This window comes from Triticum urartu, chromosome 5A (assembly GCF_056163025.1).
Source record: "Triticum urartu cultivar PI428250 chromosome 5A, HENAU_Tu73, whole genome shotgun sequence".
NCBI classification, from domain to species: domain Eukaryota; kingdom Viridiplantae; phylum Streptophyta; class Magnoliopsida; order Poales; family Poaceae; genus Triticum; species Triticum urartu.
In genome coordinates this window covers 472,434,567-472,455,440 of record NC_141877.1, presented here as the reverse complement: position 1 = coordinate 472,455,440, position 20,874 = coordinate 472,434,567, and the positions used below count along the sequence as shown (strand labels likewise).

The window sequence follows — 20,874 nt, the reverse complement described above, 5'->3', positions numbered from 1 at the left end:
TTTCGCCGGTACCATAAACCCACCATATACCTTCCTCAAAACAGCCACCATACCTACCTATTATGGCATTTCCATAGCCATTCCGAGATATATTGCCATGCAACTTTCCACCGTTCCGTTATTATGACACACTCCATCATTGTCATATTGCTTTGCATGATCATGTAGTTGACATCGTATTTGTGGCAAAGCCACCATTGATAATTCTTTCATAGATGTCACTCATGAGTCATTGCACATCCTGGTACACCACCGGAGGCATCCATATAGAGTCATACTTTGTTCTAGTATCGAGTTGTAATCATTGAGTTGTAAATAAATAGAAGTGTGATGATCATCATTAATAGAGCATTGTCCCAAATAAAAAAAGGCCAAAAAAGAGAAAGGCCAAAAAAGAGAAAGGCCAAAAAAAAGAAAGGCCAAATAAAAATAAATAAAAATAAAAATAAAAAGGGGCAATGCTACTATCCATTTTTCCACACTTGTGCTTCAAAGTAGCACCATGATATAGCGAGTCTCATATATTGTGCTTCAAAGTAGCACCACGTTCTTCATATAGAGAGTCTCATATGTTGTCACTTTCATATACTAGTGGGAATTTTACATTATAGAACTTGGCTTGTATATTCCAATGATGGGCTTCCTCAAATTGCCCCAGGTTTTCGTGAGCAAGCAAGTTGGATGCAAACCCACTAGTTTCTTTTGTTGAGCTTTCATACATTTACAGCTCTAGTGCATCCGTTGCATGGCAATCCCTACTCACTCACATTGATATCTATTGATGGGCATCTCCATAGCCCGTTGATACGCCTAGTTGATGTGAGACTATCTTCTCCCTTTTTGTCTTCTCCACAACCACCATTCTATTCCACCTATAGTGCTATGTCCATGGCTCACGCTCATATATTGCGTGAAGATTGAAAAAGTTTGAGAACATCAAAAGTATGAAACAATTGCTTGGCTTGTCATCGGGGTTGTGCATGATTTAAATATTTTGTGTTGTGAAGATGGAGCATAGCCAGACTATATGATTTTGTAGGGATAACTTTCTTTGGCCATGTTATTTTGAGAAGACATAATTGCTTTGTTAGTATGCTTGAAGTATTATTGTTTTTATGTCAATATGAACTTTTGTCTTGAATCTTATGGATCTGAATATTCATATCACAAGTAGGAAGAATTACATTGAAATTATGCCAAGTATCCCTCCGCATCAAAATTTCTTTTTTATCATTTACCTACTCGAGGACGAGCAGGAATTAAGCTTGGGGATGCTTGATACGTCTCCAACGTATCTATAATTTTGGATTGCTCCATGCTATATTATCTACTGTTTTGGGCAATATTGAGCTTTATTTTCCACTTTTATATTATTTTGGGGACTAACCTATTAACTGGAGGCCCAGCCCAGATTTGTTGTTTTATGCCTATTTCAGTGTTTTGAAGAAAAGGAATATCAAACGGAGTCGAAACGGAACGAAATCAACTGGAGAAGTTATTTTTGGAAGGAAACACACCTGATGAACTTGGACCCCACGTCAGGGGAGACACGAGGTGCTCACGAGGGTGCGGGGCGCCCCCCCTAGGGCGCGCCCCCTGTCTCATGGGACCCCTGTGGCTCCTCCGACGTCCTCCCTGCACCCATATATACCCACGTGACCTAAAACTTCCAGAACGCACAATAGATCGGGAGTTCCGCCGCCAGAAGCCTCCGTAGCCACCGAAAGCCAATCTAGACCCGTTCCGGCACCCTGCTGGAGGGGGCAATCCCTCTCCGGTGGACATCTTCATCATCCCGGTGCTCTCCATGACGAGGGAGTAGTTCTCCCTTGGGGCTGAGGGTATGTACCAGTAGCTATGTGTTTGATCCCTCTCTCGCGTGTTCGGCACGATCTTGATGTATCGCGAGCTTTGCTATTATAGTTGGATCTTATGTTTCTCCTCCCCCTCTTCTCTCTTGTAATGAATTGAGTTTCCCCTTTGAAGTAATCTTATCGGATTGAGTCTTTAAAGATTTGAGAACACTTGATGTATGTCTTGCCGTGCGTATCTGTGGTGACAATGGGATACCACGTGATTCACTTGATGTATGTTTTGGTGATCAACTTGCGGGTTCCGCCCATGAACCTATGCATAGGGGTTGGCACATGTTTTCGTCGTGATTCTCCGGTAGGAACTTTGGGGCACTCTTTGAGGTTCTATGTGTTGGTTGAATAGATGAATCTGAGATTGTGTGATGCATATCGTATAATCATACCCACGGATACTTGAGGTGACATTGGAGTATCTAGGTGACATTAGGGTTTTGATTGATTTGTGTCTTAAGGTGTTATTCTAGTACGAACTCTAGGGCTGTTTGTGACACTTATAGGAATAGCCCAACGGATTGATTGGAAAGAATAACTTTGAGGTGGTTTCGTACCCTACCATAATCTCTTCATTTGTTCTCCGCTATTAGTGACTTTGGAGTGACTCTTTGTTGCATGTTGAGGGATAGTTATATGATCCAATTATGTTATTATTGTTGAGAGGACTTGCACTAGTGAAAGTATGAACCCTAGGCCTTATTTCCACGCATTGCAATACCATTTACGCTCACTTTTATCATTAGTTACCTTGCTGTTGTTATAATTTTAGATTACAAATACCTTTATCTACCATCCATATACCACTTGTTTCACCATCTCTTCGCCGAACTAGTGCACCTATACAAGTTACCATTGTATTGGGTGTGTTGGGGACACAAGAGACTCTTTGTTATTTGGTTGCAGGGTTGCTTGAGAGAGACCATCTTCATCCTACGCCTCCTACGGATTGATAAACCTTAGGTCACCCACTTGAGGGAAATTTGCTACTGTCCTACAAACCTCTGCACTTGGAGGCCCAACAACATCTACAAGAAGAAGGTTGTGTAGTAGACATCAAGGAGAATATTTGAGTTATGAGTTTGGTCTTCATTTGAAACAATGCGGAATAGTTTCTCAACTCACGCCACCTGGAACACCACAGCGTAATGGTGTGTCCGAACATCATAACCGTACTTTATTGGATATAGTGCAATCTATGATGTCTCTTACTGATTTACCGCTATCATTTTGGGGTTATGCATTAGAGACAGTTGCATTCACGTTAAATAGGGCATCATCTAAATCTGTTGAGATGACACCATATGAACTATGGTTTGGCAAGAAGCCAAAGCTGTCATTTTTAAAGTTTGGGGTTGCGATGCTTATGTGAAAAAGTTTCAAACTGATAAGCTCAAACCCAAATCGGAGTAGTGCGTCTTCATTCGATATCCAAAATAAAATGTTGGGTACACCTTCTATCACAGATCCGAAGGCAAGACATTTTATTGCTAAGAATTTCTAGAGAAGGAGTTTCTCTCGAAAGAAGTGAGTGGGAGGAAAGTAGAACTTGATAAGGTAATTGTACCTTCTCCCGAATTGGAAAGTAGTTCATCACAGAAATCAGTTCGAGTGATTCCTACACCAATTAGTGAGGAAACTAATGATGATGATCATGAAACTTCAGATCAAGTTACTAGGGAACCTCGTAGGTCAACCAGAGTACGGTCCGCACCAGAGTAGTACAGTAATCCTATTCTGGAAGTCATGTTACTAGACCATGACGAACCTACAAACTATGAGGAAGCGATGATGAGCCCAGATTCCGCGAAATGGCTTGAGGCCATGAAATCTGAGATGGGATCCATGTATGAGAACAAAGTATGGACTTTGATTGACTTGCCTGATGATCGGTGAGTCATTAAGAATAAATGGATCTTCAAGAGGAAGATGGACGCTGATAGTAGTGTTACTATCTACAAAGCTCGAATTGTCACAAAAATGTTTTCGACAAGTTCAAGGCGTTGACTACGATGAGATTTTTTCACTCGTATTGATGCTTAAATGTTTGTCTGAATCATGTTAGCAATTGCCACATTTTATGAAATCTGGCAAATGGATGTCAAAACTATATTCCTTAATGGATTTCTTAAAGAAGAGTTGTATATGATGCAACCAGAAGGTTTTGTCGATCCTAAAGGTTCTAACAAAGTGAGCAAGCTCCAGCGATCCATCTATGGACTGGTGCAAGCATCTCGGAGTTGGAATATATGCTTTGATAAAGTGATCAAAGCATATGGGTTTATACAGACTTGCGGTGAAGCATGTATTTACAAGAAAGTGAATGGGAGCACTACAGCATTTCTGATAAGTATATGTGAATGACATATTGTTGATCGGAAATAATGTAGAATTTTCTGGAAAGCATAAATGAGTGTTTGAAAAGAGTTTTTTAAAGAAAGACCTCAATGAAGCTACTTACATATTGAGCATCAAGATCTATAGAGATAGATCAAGACTCTTGATATATTTTCAATAAGTACATACCTTGACAAGATTTTGAAGTAGTTCAAAATGGAACAGTCAAAGAAAGAGTTCTTGCCTGTGTTGCAGGGTGTGAAGTTGAGTAAGACTCAAAGCCTGACCACGGCAAAAGATAGAGAGAGAATGAAAGTCATTCCCTATGCCTCAGCCATAGGTTCTATAAAGTATGCCATGTGTACCAGACCTATTGTATATCCTTCCCTGAGTTTGGCAAGGGAGTACAATTTTGATCTAGGAATAGATCACTCGACAGCGGTCAAAATTATCCTTAAAGGACTAAGGAAATATTTCTCGGTTATGGAGGTGATAAAGAGTTCGTCGTAAAGAGTTACGTCGATGCAAGCTTTGACACCGATCTGGATGACTCTAAGTCTCGATCTAGATACATATCGAAAGTGGGAGCAATTAGCTAGAGTAGCTCCGTGCAAAGCATTGTAGACATAGAAAATGTGCAAAATACACACGGCTCTGAATGTGGCAGACCCGTTGACTAAATTTCTCTCACAAGCAAAACTTGATCACTCTTTGGGTGTTAATCACATAGCGATGTGAACTAGATTATTGACTCTAGTAAACCCTTTGGGTGTTAGCCGCATGGAGATGTGAACTAATCACATAAAGATGTGAACTATTGGTGTTAAATCACATGACGATGTGAACTAGATTATTGACTCTAGTGCAAGTGGGAGACTGAAGGAAATATGCCCTAGAGGCAATAATAAAGTTATTGTTTATTTCCTTATTTCATGATAAATGTTTATTATTCATGCTAGAATTATATTAACCGGAAACATAATACATGTGTGAATACATAGACAAACAGATTGTCACTAGTATGCCTCTACTTGACTAGCTCGTTGGTCAAAGATGGTTATGTTTCCTAACCATAGACATGAGTTGTCATTTGATAAACAGGATCACATCATTAGGAGAATGATGTGATTGACTTGACCCATTCCATTATCTTAGCACTTGATCGTTTTAGTTTACTGCTATTGCTTTCTTCATGACTTATACATGTTCCTATGACTATGAGATTATGCAACTCCCGATTACCGGAGGAACACTTAGTGTGCTACCAAACGTCACAACGTAACTGGGTGATTATAAAGTTGCTCTACAGGTGTCTCCAATGGTACTTGTTGAGTTGGCATAGATCGAGATTAGGATTTTTCACTCCGATTGTCGGAGAGGTATCTCTGGGCCCTCTCGGTAATGCACATCACTATAAGCCTTGCAAGCAATGCAACTAATGAGTTAGTTGCGGGATGATACATTACGAAATGAGTAAAAGAGACTTGCCCGTAACAAGATTGAACTAGGTATTGAGATACCGACGATCAAATCTCGGGCAAGTAACATACCGATGACAAAGGGAACAACGTATGTTGTTATGCGGTTCGACCGATAAAGATCTTTGTAGAATATGTAGGAAGCATCCACGTTCCGCTATTGGTTATTGACCAGAGAAGTGTCTCGGCCATGTCTACATAGTTCTCGAACCCGTAGGGTCCGCACGCTTAACATTTGGTGACGATCGATATTATGAGTTCATGTGTTTTGATGTACCAAAGGTAGTTCGGAGTCCCGGATTTGATCACGGACATGACGAGGAGTCTCTAAATGGTCGAGACATAAAGATCGATATATTGGACGACTATGTTTGGACATCGGAAGGGTTTCGAGTGAAGTTCGGGCATATACCGGAGTACCGGGGGGTTACCGGAACCCCCCAGGGAGTTTAATGGGCCTTATGGGCCTTAGTGGAAAGAGAGGAGGGGCTGCCAGGGCAGGCCGCGCGCCCCCTCCCCCTCTGGTCCGAATTGGACTAGGAAGGGGGGCGCCCCCCTTTCCTTCTCCCTCTTTCCTCCTTCCTTCTCCTACTCCTACTACATGGAAAGGGGGGGAATCCTACTCCCGGTGGGAGTAGGACTCCCCATGGGGCGCGCCATAGGAGGGTCGGCCCTCCCCCTCCTCCACTCCTTTATATATGGGGCAGGGAGGCACCCCATAGACACACAAGTTGATCATTGATCTTTAGCCGCGTGTGGTGCCCCCCTCCACCATAATCCACCTCGGCAATATCATAGCGGTGCTTAGGCGGAGCCCTGTTCCGGTAGCAACATCATCACCGTCATCACGCCGTCGTGCTGACGAAGCTCTCCCTCGAAGCTCTACTGGATCGTGAGTTCACGGGACATCACCGAGCCGAACGTGTGCAGATCGCGGAGGTGTCGTGCCTTCGGTGCTAGATCGGTCGATCGTGAAGACGTACAACTACATCAACCGCGTTGGTAACCGAATGTTGTTCGGAGTTTCGGATAAGATCACGGACATGACAAGGAACTCCGAATGATCCGGAGATAAAGTTTGATATATGGGATAATAGTGTTTGGTCTCTGGAAGGGTTCCGGAATTCACCGGAAGGGGTTCCGGATGTTTCCCGAAATGTTTGGGTACGAGAACACTTTATTTGGGCCAAAGGGGAAAGCCCACAAGGTTTTTGGAAATCGCAAAAGGAAGTTTTGCGGAGTCCAGGGGCCAGACGCCAGGGTCCCTGGCGTCTGGGTCCAGACGCCGGGAACCCTAGTGTCTGGCCCTGGAGTCCGAGAAGGACTCTTGCCTTTCGGGTGAAACCGACTTTGTGGAGGCTTTTACTCCAAGTTTCGACCCCAAGGCTCAACATATAAATAGAGGGGTAGGTCTAGCACCCAAGACACATCAAGAAACACCAAGCCGTGTGCCGGCAACCCCGTCCCCTCTAGTTTATCCTCCGTAATAGTTTTCGTAGTGCTTAGGCAAAGCCCTACAGAGATTGTTCTTTGATACGTCTCCAACGTATCTATAATTTTTTATTGCTCCATGCTATTATATTATCTATTTTGGATGTTAATGGGCTTATTTGTACACTTTTATATTATTTTTGGGACTAACCTATTAACCGGAGGCCCAGCCCAAATTGTTGTTTTTTTGCCTATTTTAGAATTTCACCGAAAAGGAATATCAAACGGAGTCCAAACGGAATGAAACCTTTGGGAGCGTTATTTTTGGAACAAACGTGATCCAGGAGACTTGGAGTGGGCGTCAAGAAACAATTTGTTGGGGAACGTAGTAATTTCAAAAAAATTCCTACGCACACACAGGATCATGGTGATGCATAGCAACGAGAGGGGAGAGTGTGTCCATGTACCCTCATAGACCAAATGCAGAAGCGTTAGCACAACGCGGTTGATGTAGTCGTACGTGATGCCTATATACATGATCATGCCTAGATATTCTCATAATTATTCGCTTTTCTATCAATTGCTCGACAGTAATTTGTTCACCCACCGTAATACTTATGCTATCTTGAGAGAAGCCACTAGTGAAACCTATGGCCCCCGGGTCTATTCTCCATCATACAAGTTCCCCATCTACTTTATTTTGCAATCTTTACTTTCAATCTATATCATAAAAATACCAAAAATATTTATCTTATTATTATCATCTCTATCAGGTCTCACTCTTGCAAGTGGCCGTGAAGGGATTGACAACCCCTTTATCGCGTTGGTTGCGAGGTTCTTATTTGTGTGTGTAGGTATGAGGTGACTCGCGCGTGGTCTCCTACTGGATTGATACCTTGGTTCTCAAAAACCGAGGGAAATACAAACGCTGCTTTACTGCATCACCCTTTCCTCTTCAAGGGAAAACCAACGCAGTGCTCAAGAGGTAGCATTCTTCACCAACACCGTCACCACGCCGTCGTGCTGCCGGAACTCATCTACTACTTTGCCCCTCTTGCTGGATCAAGAAGGCGAGGACGTCATCGAGCTGAACATGTGTTGAACGCGGAGGTGCCGTACGTTCGGTACTTGATCGGGACGGATCGTGAAGGTGTACGACCACATCAACCACGTTGATAAACGCTTCCGCTTTCGGTCTACAAGGGTACGTAGACATACTCTCCCCTCTTGTTGCTATGCATCACCATGATCTTGCGTGTGCGTAGGATTTTTTTGAAATTACTGTGTTCCCCTACATGGTGGAGCTGTCAGTTGGTGGAGTTCCAAGCAAAGTGTCATGGCGGGATCTACGTGTGAAGTGGAATGCATAGCTGCTTCGGAAGCAGCAAATGAAGGAGTCTGGATGAAGCAGTTCATATCCGATCTAGGTGTCATACCTAGTGCATCGGGTCCAATGAAAATCTTTTGTGACAATACTGGTGCAATTACCTTGGCAAAGGAATCCAGATTTCATAAGAGAACCAAGCACATCAAGAGACGCTTCAATTCCATCCGCGATCAAGTCAAGGAGGGAGACATAGAGGTTTGCAAGATACATACGGATCTGAATGTTGCAGACCCGTTGACTAAGCCTCTCTCATGAGCAAAACATGATCAGCACCAAGACTCCTTGGGTGTTAGAATCATTACAATGTAATCTAGATTATTGACTCTAGTGCAAGTGGGAGACTGAAGGAAATATGCCCTAGAGGCAATAATAAAGTTGTTATTTATATTTCCTTATATCATGATAAATGTTTATTATTCATGCTAGAATTGTATTAACCGGAAACTTAGTACATGTGTGAATACATAGACAAACAAAGTGTCACTAGTTTGCCTCTACTTGACTAGCTCGTTAAATCAATGATGGTTATGTTTCCTAACCATAGACATGAGTTGTCATTTGATTAACGGGGTCGCATCATTAGAGAATGATGTGATTGACTTGACCCATCCGTTAGCTTAGCACGATGATCGTTTAGTTTGTTGCTATTGCTTTCTCCATAACTATACATGTTCTTATGACTATGAGATCATGCAACTCCCAAATACCGGAGGAACACTTTGTGTGCTACCAAACATCACAATGTAACTGGGTGATTATAAAGGTGCTCCGTAGGTGTCTCCGCTGGTGTTTGTTGAGTTGGCATGGATCAAGAATATGATTTGTCACTCCGATTGTCGGAGAGGTATCTCTGGGCCCTCTCGGTAATGCACATCACTATAAGCCTTGCAAACAATGTAGCTAATGAGTTAGTTATGGGATGTAGCATTACGGAACGAGTAAAGAGACTTGCCGGTAACGAGATTGAACTAGGTATTGAGATACCGACGATCGAATCTCGGGCAAGTAACATACCGATGACAAAGGGAACAACGTATAGCGTTATGCGGTTTGACCGATAAAGATCTTCGTATAATATGTAGGAACCAATATGAGCATCCAGGTTCCGCTATTGGTTATTGACCGGAGGCATGTCTTAGTCATGTCTACATAGTTCTCAAACCCGTAGGGTCCACACGCTTAACGTTTGGTGACGATCGTTATTATGAGTTTATGTGTTTTGATGTACCGAAGGTAGTTCGGAGTCCCGGATTTGATCACGGACATGACGAGGAGTATTGAAATGGTCGAGACATAAAGATCGATATGTTGGACGACTATGTTTGGACATCGGAAGGGTTCCGAGTGAAGTTCGGGCATATACCGGAGTACCGGGGGGTTATCGGAACCCCCCAGGGAGTTTAATGGGTCTTATGGGCCTTAGTGGAAAGAGAGGAGGGGCTGCCAGGCAGGCCGCGTGCCCCTCCCCCTCTGGTCCGAATTGGACTAGGAAGGGGGGGTGGCGCCCCCCTTTCCTTCTCCCTCTTTCCTCCTTCCTTCTCCCACTCCTACTACATGGAAAGGGGGGATTCTACTCCCGGTGGGAGTAGGACTCCCCATGGGGCACGCCATAGGAGGGCCGGCCCTCCCCCTCCTCCACTCCTTTATATACGGGGGAGGGGGGCACCCCATAGACACACAAGTTGATCATTGATCTTTAGCCGTGTGCGGTGCCCCCCTCCACCATAATCCACCTCGGCAATATCGTAGCAGTGCTTAGGCGAAGCCCTGTTCCGGTAGCAACATCATCACCGTCATCATGCCGTCGTGCTGACGAAGCTCTCCCTCAAAGCTCTACTGGATCGTGAGTTCGCGGGACGTCACCGAGCCGTGTGCAGATCGCGGAGGTGTCGTACCTTCGGTGCTAGATTGGTCGATCGTGAAGACGTACGACTACATCAACCGCGTTGTCATAACGCTCCCGCTTACGGTCTACGAGGGTACGTAGACGATACTCTCCCCTCTCGTTGCTGTGCATCACCATGATTTTGCGTGTGCGTAGGATTTTTTTTTTGAAATTACTGCGTTCCCCAAAACTGCACGCTTAACGTTCGTTGACGATATAGTATTATATGTGTTATGTATGTTGGTGATCGAATATTGTCCGGAGTCGTGGATGAGATCACGGGCATGACGAGGAGCTCCAGAGGTAAAGATTGATATATAAGATGACAATATTTGGTCTCCAAAAGAGTTTTGGAATGCACCGGATACCGGATATTTATCGGATCACCGGAAGGGGTTCGGGCCAACGAGGGAGAGCACACCAGCCCACATGGGGCTAGCGCGCCCCACCTCTTGGACGCTGGCCCCTCTTGACTTCTCCTGGAAATAGTTTTCACCACCACCGTCACCATGCTGTCGTGCTGCCGGAACTCATCTACCACTTCGCCTTTCTTGCTGGATCGAGAAGGCAAGGACGTCATCGAGTTGAACGTGTGCTGAACGCGGAGGTGCCGTATGTTCGGTACTTGATCGGGACGGATCGTGAAGGTGAACGACTACATCAACCGCGTTAATAAACGCTTCCGCTTAGCGATATACAAGGGTATGTAGATGCTCTTTCCATGCAATTCCCCAACAGTATCCTCCAGGCAGAGCAGGAAGTGGGCATCGACGAGATGCTGGCCTATATGGATGAGGGGGAGCCTGAGCCCTCTTACGTGCCCATCTACCCGGCGCCCGGGACGGAGATCATGGACATCTGCGACAACGAAGAGTACTTTAGGCTAGTGTGGTTGCGTAGTACGTAGGATTTCTTTTGCATGCTTTGTATGGATATAAGCGATGAAATATGAGGTATTCGGATGCATAGGAGAAATTATGAGGTGTGACCAGTCACTACCCACGGGCGCGTTCTGTCACTTCTGCGGACGTTTCAGGGCCGGATTTGGTGTTCGTGGTTGTAGATTCTCTAACTTTGTCAACAACAACAGCAAGGCTCCTCTGCATTCTGAATTAAATTACATGAAATCATGGGGTACTTAGTCAAGTTGTCATTATTTCTTAAATGCACATTAATGTCTTTACTTGAGGATAACAAAGAGTGAGAACAACTAAAACCTGACTATATATTCTTAGACTATTGAAAAATATATTCCTACGCTAAAAACTTGCTATATATGAATGTGATCGAATAACCTGCTACAGACCAACCTAGAGTTAAAATAGCAAAACAGTTTCTTCAGCCACTACAAATCAGTATCACCCCACAAATGAGAGGTTTGACAAATTTTATGGTTGATATAGGTAGGTACCAATATATTGCTCAGCAATATTTCAAGTTTCTGAATCATGGCATGTTGGGTAGCAAAATAATTGGGCATTCAGTTATTCACCACAATCACCACCAAAGTCCTTCATAAGAATTCAATCTGTGCTAAGATTGTCGAGATTGGGCGAAATTCGATATCATCAGACCCGTCACTCCCTGCCGTCGGAATCGACATTGACCATGCTGGAGGGTCCTGCATCCTTCTTCTTCCCCTTGATGATGAAGGGCCTGCCTCGGCGTCGTTCTTGCCCTTCGACTGCTCGAGATCCCTCTTCCAATTGAACTCCATCTCGGCATGCACATACTTTGAATGTGCCCTCGCAAAACACCACAATTGCATCCCCGTCGCTCTTTCTGATGTTGTGCCACACCTTTGACAACAATGCGGGTAGCTGGCTTGATCTGGCTAGACTCGATTGTCACCAGTGACCCGACAAGCTGCGCATCCGCTCGAGACTCGATCTTTGAAAATTTTAGCCTCGAGCGTGGCGGCACGAGCTTCCACACCGCGACATTGTAGGCGCGTGCGGCATGTCAGTCGTCAGGTAGGTGCCGAGCCAGTACCTCCAACCGCCGTTCTGGAACTCGACGCCATAGTTGTCGGACGACCGGGGCCAAACCCCCTTGAATCCGCCCTTGCCCTTGCCCTTCGGTGGCATGCCGAAGAGGTGATGGTGCTAGGGAAGAAGGCCTCGGCGAGGAAGAGAGGCGATGCAGGTGTGACGGTGGCATGGCAGACATCAGATTCTGGGTGCAGGGGCGCATCGAATTTCAGCAGAAAGGGGCAACGGCGGCGCGATTAGTCGGTCCAGTGGTCGGTGAGTCGGGTGCCGCGAGATCAGTGTTGGAAGGGTGTGATAGTCGTGGATCTGCAGGCGGCGGCACTGGTGCACGGCTAGGTGGGTTTGAAAAGGCCGTGGGTGTGCGTCTAGGTTCCGTTTTTGTTTTGCGACAACAACCGAAGTGTTGTATATTTTTTGAACGTAAATAACTGTATTTCTCATATGATAGCCATGTCATTTACAGTATGTGAAAGAATAAAGTCAGGGTATTGGAGTCCTAAAATTCAGATAAACTAGGACTATGGTTTCTCTTCCGCAATGAACAAAACCGGCATTTGAAAAGTCCATCGCTAGAGTAGTCTCGGTGATGATTGACATATCGAGACCCAACCGAAGTGTTGTAGTATATTTATCCATTTTGATGTCAAGTATTTCCGGACGGAGGGAGTAGTATTTTAGGGCTGCTCAACAAAAATTTGAATTTTTTTTTTTGCTGTTGGATGCCTTCTTTTTTTTGCCTTCTCGTGCAAAAAAAAAAAAAACGTCTGCTGTGCTGCCCCTCTGAAGGCGACGGCGCAAGAAAACCCTACCTCAATTAAAAAAAAACGAGGCGAGGGCAGCGGCGCAAGAAGAAACGGCGACGCCGAGGAGGGGAGACGCGGTGCCGCCGCTGCCGGCGACGACGACTGCCGCCCTCTCTCCGGTAAGGTTCTATCTCCGCTGGAGCCAGCTCATCCGGTTGGTCTCCAACCCCCCTCCCTGTCGTGTGTTTCCTTCCACCAAAATGCTCCATTGTTCCCCTCTCCGCCCGTCCCCAGCCTCGGCTCCGGTAAGCTCCCCAAATCACCTACGCCTCCTGGTTCCTACGCCAGATTTTTGTGCGACGCGCCCCGTGTGATTTTGTTCCGGGCTGTGTTCGTTCTTTTTCCCCTGGAGCTGCGAATCCTGGTGGAACCTTCAACGTATCATGCATATGTGTGCTGTTCTTGTTAGTACTACTTCTTAACGGTGTCCTCCAGTTCAGGCGGTGTCCTGTCACTGTCAGGACCATGTTTCCTGTAATCTTGTACTTAGCTGTTATCTTGTCTTAATTGCTGTTTTTATCTTGTTGTTTTGATTAGCACTTTCCTAGTAGGAAAAGAAAAGAAAAAAGCTTTTGATTGACTTGGTAAGGTGATTTAGTTGCCTGTTTTACAATTGTTAATATGAATATGAGAAGAGTGGATTGAACTAGGAGTAATCTGCTGCTTCTTAATGTTGGATAATTGGATCTACATTCATTATTATTAGCTCGGCATATTCTTGAACCTCAACAAGTATGAAGAAGCACATACCTCTTTCCAGTTTAGTCATGGCAATTTACCCCTGTTGATTACATATCGCTGGTCTGTTATCAAATTATAAAATTGTCTGAATTTTCTTCTTCCAGTACTGCGTTTCCTTTTTGCTTTTGCCAACCTTATTAATTCGTAGTAACTTTACTGATTCAGATGAGCTGAGGGTGAAAGAAGAGACCAGCGCTGCCACATGGTGCTTCCTATTCGACCAGTTGAGGGTGTGTAGAAATGCTTTATGACTTCCATTCCAGCAGATGAAGTTACTATGCTCATATAGTCTTGTTAGGCTTCATTTTTGTTCTGCCAGATATCAGTGTGTATTTTTTTAGCAATTATTTTACTCTTTCTCAATTTCTGTTTGATCTGTATGGACCATGGAGAATCAGTTTGGATGCAAAAAACGAGAGTGTACTAAGTTTTCATTGTCAAGGTAGTCTTGGTTTGCCAAGGTGCATCATGTTTCCACGCCAAATATGTCATTTACCCACACAAGTGTAATTAGCCTAAGGCAAACGAGAATAGACTTGTTGAACCTGTTCCTCTTACACTATCCAAACAAAATTTGAGGTGGCGGGGTTTAAGGTAGTTGGAAGGGATTGATCACTGTGGGGATTGGGTGACGGCAGTGGATCAACCCAATCCCGGGGTGTATTTTTTTCTCATGTAACCAAATAATGCCTTGATATTTCCTTCTCTAATGTTGGTTTGATGATAATCATGCATTATGTGTTGCAGATGGATCGATTAGTTCATGGGTTGAAAGGGAGGGCGAAAGAACAGAATACTCCAGGCCACAACTTCTGGAGGTACGTTGTGAGATGCTGATAATGGAAATAACTTATACTGCATGTTTGTTCACCAGTTGGTTGACCTGTGCTAGCTAAATAAGAAGTATAGTATAAACATACATTTCTTTAGTGCTGCAACCTGCTACAGTCCTACTGCATCAGTAGCTTTGCTTTGTTCTAACTGTCTGTCGGGTGGTAGGTGCGACATATGTCAATGGGTGGCTTATCATTGTGGGAGCCAGTAAGACGTCGCCGGTGCCTGGAAACGGGATGAGGCGAAGACACGCACGCCGGCGAATCTTACCCAGCTTCGGGGCTCTCCGTGGAGATAACACCCCTACTGCTGCTCTGCGGGGTCTCCGCATGGTCACTAGATGAACAAGTAGCTACACGGTGCTCCTTGAGCTGTTTGGCGAGAGGAGGAAGAAGGGCACCGCTTGCTCTCTTCTCCTCCCTATGTGGTGTTTGAGACCAGCAGGGATTCATCTCTTTGCATGGATGCCCCGGGGGGTTTATATAGGCCTACCCCCGGGGTACAATGGTAATCCGGCTGGGCGTGGGGCCCAGCCGTCTGTGTCTACGCTCTCCGGCTTCTACGCCGGCTGCTGGGGCCCGTCGGCTAGTGGGTCCCACAGGCTGCCGGCTCCTTGGTCGACAGGCAGGCCTCACTGTCAGGGCCTTGTCGACGGCTGGTTACTGTTGCTCAATCTTGGTGGCGAGGGCTTCGCCGAAGTGGGCGTGGCTACAGTGCCGCCGCCCGGTGGGCGATCACTGTAGCTTCACCGCGTCTTGTCTCCTTAATGGGGCGTCTTCTTCGAGGGAGGTGGCAAGCCGGCTGTGAGGAGCCGGCTCTATCTTGGGCCGACTGGGGGAGGTCTGGCCGCCTTCGGGTGTCTCTCTGCCCGAAGGGGCCCACCGCCCGTGGGCCATACTGGTAGCCCGTTGTGGATGACATCAGGGTCAACGTGGCAACAGTGCTGCGCCGGACGGGTCATGGCCACCCGTACGGCGCACTGTGCCAGGCGTGTTCCGGGATTCGGCCGTGGCAGGCTTCACTGCAGTCACGCCCCGTCACATCGCCGTTATGTGGATGCAGACTTCGAGGGTACGATCTTGACCGCTTTATGGGAGCCGGCTTCTTGGAGTCGGCCTTCTCGCGGCCGGCTTCTCGGAGCCGGCCCTCCCGCGGCTTCTCTTCATGAGGGCTGAAATTGGGCCGCCTTCCGATAGCCGGCCTGGAGACAGCCGGCAAGGAGGAGGCGGCCCTGTGTCTTGGATTCTTGAGGGCCGAATCGGCTCGTAATTTTTCAGAAGGGCCAGGGGGAGCCGGCTAGGCTACCCATGGTTATTTACTCCGACAGTAGTCCCCGAAGCTGATCGAGCTTTGAGGCTGACAAAGGGACGAGAAGCTAGATCAGCTTCCTATCCCGAGGGGCCGGTTTTGCTTGTGCGCGCCGTCTTTGGAAAAGCTCCGCTTCTCGTAGGCGGGAACGCGGGCCACGTGACGAGGAAATCCTGCCAACGCACGCGCGATATGGGACGCCGCCGCAGGCCCGGGCCCGCCACTCGTAGGCCTCGGTCCAAGCGCGGATCTTCTGCGGCCCATATGGACCGCTCGCCTTCCCGCGGTGGTTTTATTCTGTCATCAAGGCACAATAATCGCGGGACGTGGGGGAGTGGGCGCAGTTGATCCCCACGTTCCCCCACGCCGCGCCTCCTCGGCTCCGCCGCGCGGTCTATAAGTAGGAGGAGGAGGGGGAGCGGCAGAGGCTCGCGCGCTCAACCTCACTCCGCCCCTTCTCGCCTTCCTTCTTCTCTTCGCCGCAGCAACTCTTTGTCGCGCCGTTCCGCCGTCGCCTCGTCTTGCTCCCCGCCGCATCGCTCCCATGGCGCTGTCGAGCTCGTGGGATGGCTCCAACGTCCACGAGGACCACGTCGAGTTCCTCCGCCGGACGCGGCGTCTGCCCGGCGAGAACCTTGTGCGGGTTCGTCAAGCGCCGGCGAGGGAGATTTCGCCGGCACCAGAGGAGGGCGAGCGGGTGATCTTCGCTCGCACTGCCTGCGCGGCTTCGGCCTCTCGGCGAGCGGATTCCTCCGCGCCTTCCTCGAGTTCTACCACCTCCAGCCGCATCACCTCACGCCCAACGCGGTGATGCTGCTGTCGGCCTTCGTCACCTTGTGCGAGGGCTTTCTTGGAGTTCTTCCCACGCTCGAGCTCTGGGGGGAGTTCTTCCAAAGCAAGCTCGGCACCGTCGTCGCGGGCGTGCCCGCCCCCTGCGGAGCCTTCATTGCCATGAGGCGGGCGAGCGAGAACAATCCGTTCCCGTCCATTCCGCTGATCCAGTCAGTGAAGTTGTGGCAGAAGTCTTATTTCTACGTGAAGAACGTCGCCCAGCAAGGCGACTACGTCAACCTGCCGGATTACGTAGTCGGCCCGCCGGCTGGGAGGCAGCCTTCGTGGAGTTACCGGGCCAGGTCGCTGTCTCAGGCCGGGAACGCAGCCGTCTCCCGGCTTCGGGTGATGATCCAGTCGGAGGGCCTGACCGGAGCCGACTTGGTGGCCGCCTTCGTGGAGCGCCGGGTTCTTTCGCTCCAAGGCCGGCCTCACATGATCTGCCAAATGAGCGGCCGCTTCGACCCGTGCCGGCTGAGCACCAGGGAGATGCCTCACGCAGAGGTGTCTTACATGGTGAATTATGTCTCCAACTGCAAGCTCGCCGAGGATTGGCGATACGGCAAGGAGCCGTATTCCCGCGCCAACCCTCCGCCTGCCGTAAGTTCTTTCTTGTTTTCTTCCGTGGGGGCGCGTCAGCGCACCCACTGGGTGTAGTTCCCGAGTTCCGAGCCGGCTGCTGCGCAGGCGGCTTGGAACTTACTAGGTTCTGACAACTTAACTTATCCTTGCTTCCTGTATAATCTTCCAGGAGTATCATAACCTTCGCGCAGCCGCCTTCAACTCCCAGGCTCAGGAGCTGAGCCGGAGAACTGAGGACCTGACCAGCAGCCGGAGTGCGTGTTTGTCTCGTTCATCTCCTGTGGGGGCGCGTCAGCGCACCCACTGGGTGTAGTCCCCGAGATTCGGGCCGACTGCTGAGCAGCCGGGTCGGATCTTCCTTGACGACTTCACCTTATTAATTTCCTTTGTCTTCATGCTTGCAGGAGCCAATGCCGACTTGAGGGGGCAGCTCAGCGAGGCGCAGGCCGCCCTTCGCGCCAAGGAAACTGAGTACGACGCCTTGGTCCTGGAGCGTGACCGCCTGGCCAAGAAGCTGGCTGACCAGGAGGAGAGCCACAAGGTGGCTCTGAAGAAGGCGCAGGATAACGAAGCCGCCCTGAAGGCCGAGTTCGAGACCGAAGCGGCGGGCTGGGCTGAGACCAGGCAAGCGCTGAATGAAGGCTTCGGCCGTATTGAGGATTTGATCGACGGTAAGCCGCCTTCCTCGCTCCTTGCATGCCCCTTGCCGCCTGATTTGTGTTCTGACTTGTGCTGCTTTTTATTCTCTGTGCAGACTACTTTCCCGGCTACTCCGTCTTCGCTGCCCAAACCATCGAGGCCCATCGCGAAGCGCGCCGTCAGGCGGGGGCCGACATCGCGCCGGACGCGAGTCGGACGCTTGAGGAGCAACTCTTGGCGGTCCAAGCGCGGCTGCAGCCGGCTCATCGTATGCTCCGCCGCCTCCAGCGCGCCGGGGCGCAGGTGTTGACCGCCCTCTGGCCAAGCGAGACGATTCCCCGCATCCCGAGTCGGACTGCCGACTGGCTGGAAGTTGCGGTTGGCCGCTTCGAGGCTTGGAAAGCATCAGCGGCCCGGCTTGGAGCCGGGCGGGCGTTGGAGTTCGTCCGAGCTTGGTATCCGGGGCTGAACCTGGACCAGCTGCGCACCTGGCGGCTGGAGGCCGACGAAGAGCTGGAGGAGGTGCGGCCGGCTATCGCTCAGCGCGCTTCGACGATCGCCGAGTGTACTGACATCAGCGTTTTCGCTCCTGAAATCAATGACGACGACGTTGCCCAGCCGGAGGAGTGGTTCGGGCTGGACCCGGCAGTGGGTGAAGACTCGGCGGAGGAGATCGCCTCCAGCGATGAAGGCGAAGACGACGAAGGAGAGGAAGGCGAAGGCGTTGAGCCGACCGGTGAAGCGGCCAGTCGGCCTTAGCCTGATCGTGCCTCCAGCAATGAGGCGCGTGCTAGCGCGCCCTCTGCGGGAGGCGGTGATCATGCCGAGATTCGCCAGCCGGCACTGCCGTCTCCACCGACCTGCCCGACTCGCCAGTCGCTCCCTTGGCTTAGTCTGCCGTCCTTGTTTTTTCCTGCTTGTTGCCTTTTGAACAACTTTATCAAACTTGCGCAGTTCCACCCACTGGGGGTGTATTCAAACTATGTCGAATGCTGGCCTTTTGAAGGTCTTTTATGTAAATATTATTGCGTGTTTGGTTTTCATTCATGTATGCTTTTTATCCTTAGGTTGTTTCCTTTGCCGCCTTCCCCTTCTAGGAAGGCAAGTACTCGAGCTTTCTTAGATTGTAGCGAGGTGAATGGAAGCCGGCCGGCCGGCTACTCTGGTAGCCGGTCGGCGATGGGAGAAAAACCGGCTTTTGTTATATTAGTCCGTTAGTCCCTAGCCGTTTTTCGTGTGGGCACCCGTTCCTGCCCCTAACTCTTGCTAGCCGGACAGCCGGTTCTTCGAACTGCGACTTTTGGCAAGAGAAGGCTTGGGAGCCGGCACACTACTTGTCTGACTGCGGGTAGGACTTCTAATATAACTCCAGGCGGCCAGTCCCCGGGCCGACTAGTCAAACCCGGTGCCGGACGGAAAAAAGGTGAATGCAATGACAAGGCCATAAGCATGATACTTTTCATTCATAGACAAAAGATGGCAGTCCCCGAGCTCTCCTCGGGGGGCCTATTGTCTCGAACTTAGTACAAAAGTTAGCGTGATACATACTGCATTTCAACTGTAAAACCTTCGGAGGAGGTTGGCGTTCCATGGTCGTTCCGACTCCTTGCCGGAGTCGTCTCTCTTTCGTGCCTTCGGCTTCTGCGCGTCGATCAGGTAGTAGGAGTCGTTGCCTAAGGCTCTGCTGATGACGAAGGGGCCCTCCCAAGGGGCCGAGAGCTTGTGCTGGCCGGCTGTTCGCTGGATCAGCCGGAGCACAAGATCGCCCTCTTGGAAGGATCTTGGCTTGACCTTTCGGCTGTGGTAGCGGCGCAGGCCCTGCTGATAGATGGCGGACCGGCTGAGGGCTAACAGCCGGCCTTCTTCCAGTAGGTCGACGCCGTCTTCTCGTGCTTCCTTGGCCTCGGCTTCTGTGTACATGGTTACCCGAGGCGAGTCGAACTCGGTGTCAGTTGGGATGACCGCCTCGGCACCATATACGAGGAAGAAAGGAGTGAAGCCGGTTGACTTGTTTGGTGTAGTGCGCAGACTCCAGAGGACAGCCGGCAGCTTATCGTTGGCCCGGGGAAGCGGGTCGTTGTAGATCGCGACGTTGGTGGGGAACGCGTCGAGTGAGGCCGTGTCGGAGTCGACAGGCATCGGATTGGTGGAGCCAACCGACTCCAAGTCCACGGCAGGCTCGCCGGAGACGTGGAGCTGGCCGAGGAGGTTGACGAGGTGGTCGGTGCCCGCGTCGAGGCGAGCTCGACAGAGATGAGAGTCTTGTCAAGGAGATCGGCGAGGCTGCTCGCCGCACAGATGTTGGTGACGCCTTGTAGCACGTGGTGGCAAGCGCCATCGGGCGTGCCGGGCTGGCTACGCTCGCGGGGGAGGAAGAGGGTTCCCGTCCAGAACAGGTCTCCGGACGGCGGTGCACCTGGCCCCACGGTGGGCGCCAAATGTCGGGTGGTAGGTGCGACATATGCCAACGGGTGGCTTATCATTGTGGGAGCCAGTAAGACGTCGCCGGTGCCTGGAAACGGGATGGGGCGAAGACATGCACGCCGGCGAATCTTACCCAGCTTCGGGGCTCTCCGTGGAGATAACACCCCTACTGCTGCTCTGCGGGGTCTCCGCATGGTCACTAGATGAACAAGTAGCTACACGGTGCTCCTTGAGCTGTTTGGCGAGAGGAGGAAGAAGGGCACGGCTTGCTCTCTTCTCCTCCCTATGTGGTGTTTGAGACTAGCAGGGATTCATCTCTTTGCATGGATGCCCCGGGG

The 20,874-nt window shown here is 49.3% G+C and overlaps 1 protein-coding gene across 2 annotated transcripts; it reads left to right on the top strand.

The window, feature by feature from the left end:
* The first annotated feature begins 13,159 nt into the window (after nucleotides 1-13,159).
* LOC125509849 (uncharacterized) lies at nucleotides 13,160-19,155 on the top strand. Of its 2 annotated transcripts, none has more exons than XM_087521243.1 (6): nucleotides 13,160-13,296; nucleotides 14,084-14,148; nucleotides 14,666-14,736; nucleotides 17,643-17,727; nucleotides 17,878-18,144; nucleotides 18,228-19,155. In XM_087521243.1, the coding sequence occupies exons 2-6, from the start codon at nucleotides 14,121-14,123 to the stop codon at nucleotides 18,869-18,871; spliced, it is 1,095 nt and encodes a 364-aa protein (XP_087377369.1). In that variant the 5' UTR covers nucleotides 13,160-13,296; nucleotides 14,084-14,120; the 3' UTR covers nucleotides 18,872-19,155. The 2 variants fall into 2 exon arrangements, with proteins under 2 accessions (XP_087377369.1, XP_087377368.1); XM_087521242.1 differs by lacking the exon at nucleotides 13,160-13,296 and adding an exon at nucleotides 14,918-17,491 and having other exon boundaries at nucleotides 14,083-14,148.
* The last annotated feature ends 1,719 nt before the right edge of the window (nucleotides 19,156-20,874 follow it).

Excerpts from the sequence above, each read along its gene's own strand:
- LOC125509849 (XM_087521242.1), top strand. The coding sequence starts at position 16,871 with ATGCTGCTGTCGGCCTTCGTCACCTTGTGCGAGGGCTTTCTTGGAGTT. Across the intron at positions 17,492-17,642 it reads GCGCCAACCCTCCGCCTGCC|GAGTATCATAACCTTCGCGC; the intron begins GTAAGTTCTTTC and ends ATAATCTTCCAG. Across the intron at positions 17,728-17,877 it reads GGACCTGACCAGCAGCCGGA|GAGCCAATGCCGACTTGAGG; the intron begins GTGCGTGTTTGT and ends TCATGCTTGCAG.